We start from the raw sequence: 13431 nt of genomic DNA, 5'->3' as shown, positions 1-13431 counted from the left end.
CATTAAAACAGATTAAATTTTTCAGCTGATTACCAGCACAGATTTATTAGTCCATTATTTAGTCAAGACTAAACATGTGCTAAAATAAACATAATCAATTTAGATTTCATTAAGACTATAAATTCTGTCGTCTCCTAGCTTCATATGAGAGATTTTTGCAATGTCTACATTAACAGAACATGTGGTGTATTTCCTAAATCTAGAATCTGCATGCTTTATTAAAAGAAATAAAAAGATGCAATACAAAATATAATTATCAGAACATAATATATCAGGACTGTTTAAAATTTCTACTTATTGTAAATTACATAGTAAGGTTATCTCATTTTAGTTAATGCATTTCAACTGCTTTTGGTTTACTTTCAAATTATTTTTGACACTTAAAATCTTAGGAGGGCTTCAGGTGAATATTGTCAAAGAAAGAGGGCTGGGAATCCCTGGATTACACGAAGAATTATTAAGGATGCATATTTTAAATAGTTCTGTCCAGACATCGACAACTAATAATTACTGATGATAAAGCTATACAGATATAGACCAGAAGCATGTTGTAACTTATTGTTTCATAAAGAGTTGTCCACAAATAAGGAATTAATTATGAGTCATACTGTCATTCTACGAATAATCATGTAATCCATAAAACAGAATTGTAAAATAATTATGATTGGCTAATTTAAATTGTAATTTAATCTAGATAATTACACAATGTTTAAATAATTTGATTGTGTATTATTATTTTTATGATTAATATTTGTATTATAATTATTATATTTTTAAATCTCAAAAGTGGAAACCGTTTAAATCAGTTGAACTTGAATATGTGACACACATACACACACACACACACACACACACACACACACACACACACACACACACACACACACATATATATATATATATATATATATATATATATATATATATATATATATATATATATATATATATATATATATATATATATATATATATATATATATATGGCTGTATAGAAGTGTCTTGCAAAATATCTAGTCAAATATTATTTACTGTCATCATGCCAAAGATAAAGTAAATCAGTTATTAGAAATGACTTATTAAAACTATTATAATTAGAAATGTGTCGAAAAAAATCTCTCTGATAAAAAGAAATTGGAGAAAAATTAAATGGGGGCTAATAATTCTGACTTCAACTGTATGTACATACATACATACATACATACATATATATATATATATATATATATATATATATATATATATATATATATATATATATATATATATATATATATATATATATATATGTCCGGGGTTTATGTGTGTGAATGAGAGTGTATGGGTGTTTCCCAGTGTTGTGTTGAGGCTGCGGTCACCACAGTGGAATGAACTGCCAACTCATCCAGCATATGTTTTACACAGGGGATGCCCTTCCAGCCTCAACACAACACTGGGAAACACCCATACACTCTCATTCACACACATAAACCCCGGACATATATATATATATATATATATATATATATATATATATATATATATATATATATATATATATATATATATATATATATATATATATATATATATATATATATTTCCCAGAAATGGGTTGCGGCTGGAAGGGCATTCGCTGCGTAAAACATGCTGGATAAGTTGGCGGTTCATTCCGCTGTGGCGACCCCAGATTAATAAAGGGACTAAGCCAAAAAGAAAATGAATGAATATATATATATATATAGTTAAAATGTTTTTTTCTTCTTGTTTTAGGTACCCTTATTCATTATTTAGATTCATTACAATCTTGCAATCCGTCTAAGTAACTCCAATGATAATATCTTCTGACAGCATTCAACTTGCTCCTTGGTCAATGAATATTAATAGGGTCATGCTGGAGTTGCTTGGTAACCTTACCGGAGTGTACGAGACGTAATCTAATTAATATTCATTACTTTCAACCATATTAAGAATCTCAATCTGCAGTTGATTGGCGTCCACCAACTAACGTCTCTCTTACAGCCAATCAGATAGGTCCTTCTGCGCAAACGTCATGTTGCGTAATCAATATTCATAAGCCGATCCTTGAACGTAGTATAATTCTGAATCCGGGATCTAGCGTAATGCAAATGCCAGAACCAGCTGTGTGTACTTTTTGCATCCTCGCGCTCCCGTTGGCTACATCCTTTGTCAATAACATAGCGCTCGTTTCAGGAATGGTCGTTTCATCCGTAACAGCTGTACAGTTTGTCAGTGCTGGTGTTTAGTGATTTAATACATCAGAAACCGGGGATTGGCGAATTAATCGAAACATGGTATGTAACGTTAGCAATAATATGAATGCAGTTTTGGATGCGCTACATTTATTCTCTAGTCGCCATTTACGTAAATATTTGCTTTACAGCTTACGGTAGCGTCGACTGTGTAAAAACGAGGGAAAATAAGTCATTACTCGAAACTAGTATTGTGTTTTATAGGGGAATATTATCGTGTGATTAAATCATTGTGTGATTAAATGTTGAAATCCTGGACCGGAAAGCTCATGTTTTCGTTTACGCACAAAAAGCACAAGTGTATGTTTGTATAGGAGGAACGCTGAATATGTAAACAACGAGAAGGCAAATAAAGCATTCATCTGTAATTCTGTCAAATCTGTCGTCTATACGTATAGATACATAAAGATGTCTTAGGCTTGAATTTTTCAACAGTATATTTCTGTCTTTTTTTGACAGTATGGTTTTGTGAACCACGCACTGGAACTTCTGGTGTTGAGAAATTATGGTCCAGATGTGTGGGAGGACATTAAGTGAGTTCAAAAAATGTTTCTGTTATATCTAAGATTTTCTTTTCATGTTTGTTCATTATTTTATGTTTGTGTTTTAATAGAAATGCATATAATGTTCTTGGGTTTTAATTTTAACTTTGAAGTGTGTGTGACCATCATTGTGCAATGGCACTTACAAAAATGTAATTTGAAATCTTTGAAAATGAAATATAATTTCAGCAATTGCAATTTTATTCTCAGCATTTTTATCTTAATACATTAAAAGGTGGAAAATTTGTTCCATTTGCAAAAACAATGTATGATCAATTATGCACATTTATGATATCCATAACCCAGTTATTACTACCACACACTCTTTTTCATTAGTTTACAGCATGAGAAATCACTCACACAATGTCATGAGGTGAGGTCATGATATGCGTACAACTTTTTCCTATTGCACAGAGTTCAGCCTTATTTAACTTCCTCCGTCTCTTTGACATGACTTTTAAGAGCAGTCTTTTCAAGTCACAGCTGTTCGTAAGGTAAACATGTTTTAGAGCCTGTTTATTCTCAAGTCATGAGCTTGAGTCTCACTCTGTGTTCTGGCAATGTTAAAGTAGTTGGACTCAGTCACTGCAGCATTTATTATTTTTTTTTTGCCACGTTCAGTATTATCTCAAGGTTAGCAACGTATCTCAGTGCACTGTAACAGACGTGATTAATGATGTTTCTTTTTCTATTTTTAGGTTTTGTTTTTACAAGCGTTTTCCCTTCATGATTTTATTGCGACTTTTTGGCTGAACTGCCTTTTGGTCATCATTCTTAGTTAATGCTGAGTTTTTATGTTTTCAGTTCAGTTTAGTTGTATGTCAAGAATATTTATTTTTGACCAGACTTTAACAATTTTTTAAAGTCCCATAAGCTACATTTTAAGTGTAAAAATCTTCAATTTATTAATTAATAATTAATTTATTTATTTATTTATTTATTTATTTATTTATTTATTTATTTATTTATTTATTTATTCATTATTCATTAATTCATTCATTCATTCATTCATTTCATTTATTCATTCATTCATTCATTCATTTATTTGTTTTTATTTCAGGAGAGAGGCTCAGGTTGATGTAGAGGGACAGTTTCTGGTCAGAATTATCTATGAAGATGCCAAAACATATGACCTTGTTGCTGCTGCAAGCAAAGTTCTAAGTAAGAGTGTTTATCTTAGATTTTTTGTTTTTGAAAGATGTATAAATGACTGGCTTCTTTATTAATTATTTGTTATTTATGTTTAAATGTTCATAACAAAATCAATTTTAGCTCACAGCTTGAGAGAAATACATCGTGATTAACTGGTGTTATAACTTTTAAAATAAAGCAAAATTGTGTAGTTTAATTGTAAAAATGTGGTGTCTCTTCCTATAGAAATGGATGCCGGTGGTATCTTGCAAATGTTTGGGAAAATGTTTTTTGAGTTCTGTCAGGAATCTGGGTACGACACCATCCTGCGAGTGTTGGGCTCCAATGTCCGTGAATTCTTACAAGTAAGAGGCTTCTGTTTTTATCAGCCAAAAATCATCAGCAGCAATGTTGAGAAAGTGGCACAAGCAACACTGACTGTTCTCTATATCACACATTCCATGTATCATACTTTTAGTAAAAGTGATTTTATCATTATTATATATATTATATTAATATAATATATAATATAATATAATATAACGTAATGTAATATAATATAATATACCGTAATATATATTATAATCTTTTTTTTTAAGTGGACAAATAGTCCATGTCCAAAAATAAATATCATATATTATTATTTTATTTTACACTGATTTCAGTATTTTCATCAAATGCAGTTCTAATTCTAACAATCACCAAACATTTTTCAGATTTATAACTGTTTAAACACTGGTTTGTTTACAAAATATTTTTTCATTCATTAATTTTCTTTTCGGCTTTGACCCTTTATTAATTCGTGGTCGCCACAGCAGAATGTACCACCAACTTATCCATCACATGTTTTATGCAGCGGATGCCCTTCCAGCTGCAACCCATCTCTGGGAAACATCCATACACACTCATACACTACGGACAATTTAGCCAACCTAATTCAACTGTACCGCATGTCTTTGGACTGTGGGGGAAACCGGAGCACCTGGAGGAAACCCATGTGAACGCTAAGAACATGCAAACTCCACACAGAAACGCCAACACACATAACACATAACATTTTGAGTGCACACATAAAATCCACAGTCTAACATCCATTTTAACATACTCACACAATTATAGCTGCATAATATATCCAGTCAACTTTGTAATAGACTATAATAAGCAGTACATTTCAGCCATTTTTAAATATTGAATATTTATATAAATATGAATATATTTAATTTAATTTAAATAAATACTGCTTTTTGCCATATATATTAAATGTAATGGAACGTTAGGCTTGTTTGAGTTGATACATGGTGGTGGCTTTTTTATTATGTAACCCTGTCTTAGGATAAAAGCTTTTTACTTTGCTAACTATGTGACTGCCTGGATTTGGATTTTTCGTCATTTCTTATCATTTCTGTAAGTTTACCTTATGCTGCTGTAATCTACTTTAGGTAGATTGATTTCAGTAGTTTGAATCCGTAGGGTGAATCCGCCTTCAGCTACTACATCCCCTGCTGCTGGAATCAGCTTTTAGAAATGATCAGATGTGCTCCAACATTGGGCACATTCAAATCAAGACAAAACCCATCTGTTTAGCTCTACCTTTACTGAATGAGCACTGTGGTATGTCCCACAGATTGCACTTCTATGTATTTCTTTTTTTTTTTTTGTTTATTTAAAATATGTTTATTTTAACACATTTTAAAATAATTGTTATACTTTGTTGTTTTTATAGCACTTTGAATTACTATTAGGTATGAAATGTGCTATATAAATAAACTTGCCTTGCTTGGCCTTTAGTTTAAATATTTAGCAGCATGCTAATAGCTAGTAAGCTAGCTTGAAAGCCACAACACTGCAAACTAAATACCCTGTTTTTCCTCTTTTTCTTTGGACTCAGTTAGTCAGGCTAAGCAAAAATCTTCTCTTTGCATCACCACATACAGATCATCTTGTTCTCTCTTTCAGAATCTGGATGCATTACATGACCATCTGGGCACTATCTATCCTGGCATGCGTGCACCCTCCTTCCGCTGCACGGATGCAGAGAAGGGGAACAACCTTATTCTCCACTATTACTCTGAGAGAGAGGGTCTTCAGGACATCGTCATAGGGATCATCAAGACGGTTGCACAGCAGATTCATGGAACTGAGATTGAGATGAAGGTTGGTTTGTGCATTGATCATGATCACATACAAATTTTCCTGGTAGATTAATATGTTCATATTAGTTAATACACAACAAAATCATATCATGTATAACAATGGCTACGCTTTCATCCACCTATTTTTTTTACTCATTTTGGATATGCGCATAAAAAATCGGTCGATGGAAATGCCAAGAAGTGCATAAACATATGCACAAAAACACAAAAAACATACGCCCATAACTGAGCAGGATAAACTTTTTATTCGATAAGAAAAGATGCGCATAAACTACGATGGAAACACTTTTACCCAACAAATTTCAGCATGTGCATTAAAAAAGTCATGTGAATTTGTTATAAGAGATCATGTGATCATTAAAATGTGTGTGAATGGACAAACCAGCATGCTGAGCACATTGTAAAACATCTAAAATGTTGTTTTGGTCATTCTAAAATGCCTTAACCGTTTCAGTATTAGTGTTATTATATTATTAAAGAGCGCATATTATACATTAAAAAGGGTCATATTTCAGTTTTATGGGTCTCCAACAACATACTGACATGCAGGCAAGGTCAAAAAACACTATCATGGTCTTATAATATGAATTTATTTTTACCTAATTATCCCAGCGACTCCCATATGAATCGTTCAGCAATTCATTTGTACCCAAAGCGCCGAGCACGCAGTATTCTTAAGGACACCTCTCACCCTGCTCACAGACTGTTTTCTCTCCTGCCTTCCGGCAGGTGCTTCAGGCTCCCCCGGACAAAAACCAGCAGACTGGGGAACAGCTTTTTCCCAGAGCTGTCTCCCTTTTGAACTCTGCCCCTCACTGACTCTTTTGCCCCCCCAATACACCCCCCACACCCCTCTAACTTATACTCCTCACAATCACTGCACTGTTTAACATTTGCACATTTAAATTTGCACATATTCATTGCACTACATTGCACTGATTCACTTATTTGAACTGTACATACCCACTGCACATGGACATTTCTAATTATGTACACACCCACTGTACATATACATTTGTAATTATGTTTATCTATCTGCACACTTCTGATTACTAATAGCATCCCGTACATATATTTAATTATTGTAAATCGCTGTTCATAGCTAATACAACCTGTATATAATGTTTATAGTACATCCATCTGTAAATATTACCATAGTTTTTCTACAACTACACTTTATAACTTATACCTGTATCCTGCACTTGCTGCTATTGCACTGCTGGTTAGAACTAAACTGCATTTCATTGCCTTGTACGTGTACATGTGTAATGACAATAAAGTTGAATTTAATCTAAAATCTAAAAAATTCAGTATTAATCCACACAGCAGCAAAAGCTAAACTATTCTGAACCTTGACCACTGCACGTGTGTAGGAACAGCTGATGGTGGCCATAGCAACGACAAACGGCAGTGGAACACAAGCTCAGAAATGCATTTAAATCCGTAAACAAAGCGGCACGCGTCGCGTTTCAACGTGGCATTAGACGCAATATGAGAATATAAAGAGTTAACCTTATACAGTACAAACGGTTACAAGTAACAAAACACAATTAAATATATCATTTGCAAGCTAGAGAAAACAAAGAGACAGCCTTTTACTTACACTTATGAAATGTGTCCTGGGCCAGGTCTGATATCATTAATTATCTTTCATTTTGGAGCTTTTTTCCCTTCTCAGCTGTATCTTACATCATTTCTATTTGCAATCATTGCTGTTGCACCTCTTGCGTGAAGTGTTATATGTTCTCAGGGCTTACCTGTACTCTGCTTTGCCCAGAGATCACATCCCTAGCTAGGGGGTTGTAGCGCTCACCAGAGCTCCTCCTCACCTGCAGCTGGCTGCCTTTGTGCCTAATAAACTGGCCTTATTTTGCACGCACCCCTGGTGTATTGTCTGTCCATTCGTCTCACAAGTTTCATACATCAGTAGTCTTTTCTGATTCTTCCTTTAACTAATGAATGAATCGCCCATTTCCCTTACACTTCCAATAATACCCAGGTAAGCACAGTGTCTTCATGACTCAGGATGTGTTTGAATTTGCTGCTGGGCTAGTGGGCGGGATTTAAATTTTCTCAGGTTTGCGCGTGCAACAATTGGGCGGGGCTTATGTTTCGTAGCCACGTCACGCCGAAACTGCTAAAGACTCGTTTTGAAGACAATTCATTCTAACCACTAGTCTAGTCGACTCTTTCCTTTTTTTTTTTTTTTTTTTTTTTTAGATGAATCAATAGTTTTAAAAACTGTGCACTTTCAAATTTAAGCCTTAGCTGGATATTTCAGTTCACTTACAGCTGTGTTACACACTACATGGAATGTCATTTTCAAAAACGATCTCTTAATGATCTCTAGAACTGTCAAGAGTGCCTGTGCTTCACGTCTGACGCCTTCAAATGCCACCATGCGTTCATTGCGTGCCGGCATTGTCTTGTGAGGCATCATTTAGTCATTTCTTAAATAAAGAAAAGATTCATGAAGCTTCTCTTACTGTAGCAAATTTCGTTTTTACTGTTTATATTTGGTGCCAGTTATCAGGAAGTGATGATTTTGTTCTCTTTGACTACTTGGATGTAAATGCTGCTTTATTCGCATGTTTAATGTGCAATATTCCAGTTATGCGCATAAATTTAGTTTAAGTTAAACTTAGCAGACACGGACATGCGCACACACACACACATGTTGTTTAAATGTATTAATAATAATTTACATCACAGATCACCCATTCTGTAGGTCATTTGATGACATATTTAAAGACTAAGGATTTAGTTAAATTAAAGTCTAAGGATCACTCATCACAGTCCAGCCCCGAAATACAAATCAATTGCAATTTGAAAATTTTTGTGATAAAATGTAATTTTGTCACTTATTCTTTTATTGGTTTTAGTAAATACAGGGAGGAAAAGTGTGTTCGTTCTATTTTACATACAGTATGAAGGACACAGGAACATTACTGTAACCATAATTTTACATTTTCACAAAAAACTTTAAAGTAGATTCTTTACATTTAATATGTTTATATATACAAAATTCACTATTATGAATGTAATGTGATGGAGACACCAAGATGCAATGTCTTTCCTTTGACAAAATTAGTAGCTACTTTTCATTTTGGAGGCACTAAATGAACATTTACATTCACTACTTCAATACAATACTTTTTTGAGTATGTCAATGAATTCAATTAAATTTTATTTAATTCAATACAATGTTTTATAGACATTTAAAATGTATTTATTTTTTACATTTAATAAAATGTCAATTACAACTTTTGTATTATTTGAACTGTAAAACTGCATTTTTTTAAAAAAGTAACCTTATCCCACAAATTTACTTAACATACTGTATGCAACAGTTAAAATTATTAGCCATTCTGTGATGGGTTTTTTCACAAATTTTCCAAATGCACCGCGGCTAACGACGGTGCAGTGTTTAAACGTTTTTTCTTCTCTACTTAACTGATTATATCTGAATTACATTACAACATCAATGCTGTAAAATAGTCACATAAAGCTCTTACCTGAAGTTCATCATTGGCTGAAAAACACTAGCTGTGCATAGAGCTCATTGCCTTATTAATCTAATTAACCTAGTTAAGCCTATCCATTGAACCTTAAGCTGAATACTAGTAAATAGAGTCATTGCACTATTATGGGCAGCCATGGCCTAATGGTGAGAGAATTGGACTTGTGATCCAAAGGTCATAGATTCGAGTGCTGGTACCAGCAGGGATTGTTGGTGGGAATATCTGAGGTGATTCCCTTGAGCAAGGATGGACATCCAACTGCTCCCGGGTGGTTGTTCACGGGTGTAAGTTTGGATAAAAACATCTGCAAAATGCATAAATGTAAATGTTTAGAATTGTGTTTAGAAAATCTTCCTTCTCTTAAACCGTATTAGAGAAAAATGGAGGGCTAATAATTCTGACTTCAACTGTATAAATGTTTAAATGCAGAATGTATTTTTAAAACAGACATTATAGTGCAAGTGTTAAATTCTGCAATGATCAAAACATAAGTTGATATAAACCAGAGGTAGGTTTAGTCTCGTTCTCACTGAGCAGGAATCATCGATAAACAACATTATGATGAACTCCCTGCGGTTTATCCTGTCACCGCTTTCAGTCTCTGCCTTATTTTCCAAATAAATCCCACTCACCCAATAAGAGCTAATCATCCCCTAGACAGCAGACTGCTCTTTCCATTCCCCTCTCTCTCTCTCTTTCTCTCTCTCTCTCTCTCTCTCCCTCTCTCTCCATCTGGGCTTAGTGTGAAATGAGGGAGTCCAATCGACAGACCCTCGAAACGCAACACCTGACTTGTTGAAAAAATGTTAGCTATCGTCGTCATGGAGATGGCTGGGCAAAGAGACAGAGACTTGACGTCAGTAAAATGGGCTCAACTTCAAGCTGAGTGAAAAAAACAACAGCTTCTCTGCATGCGGCTTCATGATATGATGTCTACAGTAGAAAAGGGTGATTTCACAGAAAACAGAGAGACCGATACAATGCTCTGCTCTATGTAAAAAAAATACAAAATTATTTTCATATTTTATTATGCTAACATTGTTGATTAAATACTCAGACCCACTTAAAACTTCCCTTTGCTTAGTCTACATGCTACGCAAGGACTTAGGAATGAGATCGCTGACTTTGGACTCTTAATACATAACAGAAGAATCACAAGAGACCATTAGACCACTCGACATTGTCTTTTGTCTTCTTTATAGTGAAATTGGAAAGTATAATTCTGTTTACAACCCAAATAGTTTTTACACCTTGAAATCAAGGTTACATTGAACGCATTATTATGGAACTGAATGGGGCCACTTTTTGAGGATTTAAAAGCAAACATAATTGAAATACTTATATTCATATTTATGTAATATTTAATCTAACATTGTATAATATTTCTGTTGAAACCTTTGTAATTTGATCTATATTGTTGTTTAAATTTTAATTTAGTCATAAAATGTATAGCATTTATATTGTGGGATCTTTACATACACAGACAAAGAAGGTTAGGAAATGTGTTTTTTTCCAATTTTCAGGCCCTATCATACACCTGGTGCAATAAGACACAATATGTGTTTGCCGCAATTTGTTGCTATTTTCAGACCAGTGCTGCCTTAATTTTCATGTTTTGCGCCACGTTGTTTAAATAGCAAATCAATTCATGCCACTTTGTGGACAAATGGGCGTACTGGTGTAAAATAGAGGTGTGTTAAAGTTCATTATTGGCGTGTTGCTATTTTGAAGAACTGAAATACTGTAGATGCACCAATGACCATCTAAAATCTGGTCTAAAGTTCAACGCAGAGCATGTCAGTTATGCGCTTATGTGGGTTCAAATGCTTACACATTGCTTAACACACACAGGATGTACAGCAATACACAAATATCTTTACATATAAAAAAAATTAAAGGATTAAAATGTTACAAAAAATATTATTTTCTGCATAATTATATAAAAACCATGCCTTCATTTAGGGTTTTTCAGTTTATTCATGACAATTTACATTTGTATAATGGTATTCATATTAGCTGTATTATTTATTATATGCATATTTATATTTGTTTTAATAATGTTTAATAAAGTTTTCTATTAAAACTTTTAATAAAGTTTTAATAGAAGTTTAGATTTGTCCACCTGTCGGGTTTTGGAGACTTACAGTATGCGTCACTAAATGGGGCATAAGAATAGGACGTGTGTTTGGATATATAACTCAGTTTTTTGACCACACTTCGCTGTTTATTTTTTCATTTGTTGGAAATTAGAACTGAATTTAGAAAATAGTTTTGAAACAAATCTTTGCGCTAAACAAACAAAATAAAATATTTAGGCAAATGGATATCTTCAGTGCATTGCATACAACACCGTTTCCTTATCCACGAAAGTAAAGGAGTAAAGTAAAGAGTAAAAGTACAGTAAAGTAAAGAGAAAGTAAAGAGGCCTAATGCATGAGGCTCGTTCTTTATTTAGCAGATGGTCTGTTTAACTGTTTTCTTGCTAGTGAAAAATGGTCCGCCATGTAAAACAGCAAATACACCCTGGAGCAACGCAACTGACTCTCAAAGGAAATGTGAGATGAGACTCTGATTGGTTTAATGCACGTTATGCTCAAAACACACCCAGAACTCATTAAGAGAATAAGCACAACCCTGTTAGACCATGCACCTCGACGCAACCTGTATTTTTCCATCTTTAAAATACTGGATTCGGACACACCCTTAATGCTTTTGGGCCATGCTCTTTAGACTTTGCACCTAGATCGAAAATAGAGCCCTTCATGTTAATAAACATTATTCATATTTTTTTAAACAGTGTGGATTTAAATATCAATTTTAATCTCATATTCACTAATTTCCCACTGTATGCATGTGTGTGTGTGTGTATATATATATATATATATATATATATATATATATATATATATATATATATATATATATATATATATATATATATATATATATATATATATATATATATATATATATATATTTTTTTTTTTTTTTTTTTTTTTTTTTTATATTTTAAAAATCATGAAGTCATCGTTAAATATTTAATAAAAAGTCACCTGCATCTTGGATGGCCTGAGAGTGAGTAAATTTACACTTAACACATCTAGAATTCCACAGTATGTTAGATGATAAAATAAAATAAATGAATACAGAATATAATGATATAAAGTTATATACAAATATATATAAATATAAATTGCTTCTTAAAAATTATTATACAGCATACACTGAAACTTTCAAATAGAGCCAAGAAATTTTTGGCCCAATTCCAATTCTATTTTTGTACCCCTACCCCTTCCCCTTTCCCTTGGCCCTTACAACCGAGGGTTAAGGGGAAGGGCTTCAAAATTTACCCCTAAGAATTGGGACAGCACTACAGCACCTGCACACGTCATCATATGTCATTGCAATCTCTTGCTTCATGTGAGATCAGATGATTGCGACTGCTGTAGTTATTACAGTTGTGCTATTTGTGGGTATTTATCTTCAGGAAATCACTGAAGGCATATTTTATGTTATTATAACGATCTAATGTGGCAATAAGATCGCAATGTACAGTGGCCATATTCATCTATGTAAACACACAAACACAACAATAACATTATAGCAGACACTGTAAAAAGTTTATCCTCAGCCACTAGACATTACTAACAGGGTATTCCAGTGTCATTTAGTGACATAATGTTGTGGGGCCGCTGTACAGGATTTATTAATAGGGATTATAGATCGCAAAATTGTTTTTTTTTTTCGTTTTTTTAAAAGCATGACAGTAAAACATGAACGTGGTTATGAATATATTTAAACATATGTTTGTTTGTCGTAAAAATACGTAATA

General features: G+C 33.3%; 1 protein-coding gene across 1 annotated transcript in view; it reads left to right on the top strand.

The window, feature by feature from the left end:
• The first annotated feature begins 2113 nt into the window (after nucleotides 1-2113).
• Nucleotides 2114-13431, top strand: part of gucy1b1 (guanylate cyclase 1 soluble subunit beta 1) — a 47371-nt gene continuing 36053 nt past the window's right edge. Inside the window, exons 1-5 of the mRNA XM_056459419.1 lie at nucleotides 2114-2294; nucleotides 2712-2785; nucleotides 3855-3955; nucleotides 4172-4290; nucleotides 5882-6079. Of these exons, the coding sequence (XP_056315394.1) occupies nucleotides 2292-2294; nucleotides 2712-2785; nucleotides 3855-3955; nucleotides 4172-4290; nucleotides 5882-6079 (495 nt within the window). The 5' untranslated portion in view covers nucleotides 2114-2291. The remainder of the gene's footprint in view (nucleotides 2295-2711; nucleotides 2786-3854; nucleotides 3956-4171; nucleotides 4291-5881; nucleotides 6080-13431) is intronic.

The sequence above is a fragment of the Danio aesculapii genome, chromosome 1 (assembly GCF_903798145.1).
Source record: "Danio aesculapii chromosome 1, fDanAes4.1, whole genome shotgun sequence".
NCBI lineage: Eukaryota > Metazoa > Chordata > Actinopteri > Cypriniformes > Danionidae > Danio > Danio aesculapii.
Note: the sequence above shows the minus strand (reverse complement) of the source record. Positions and strands in the feature narration are given on the sequence as shown.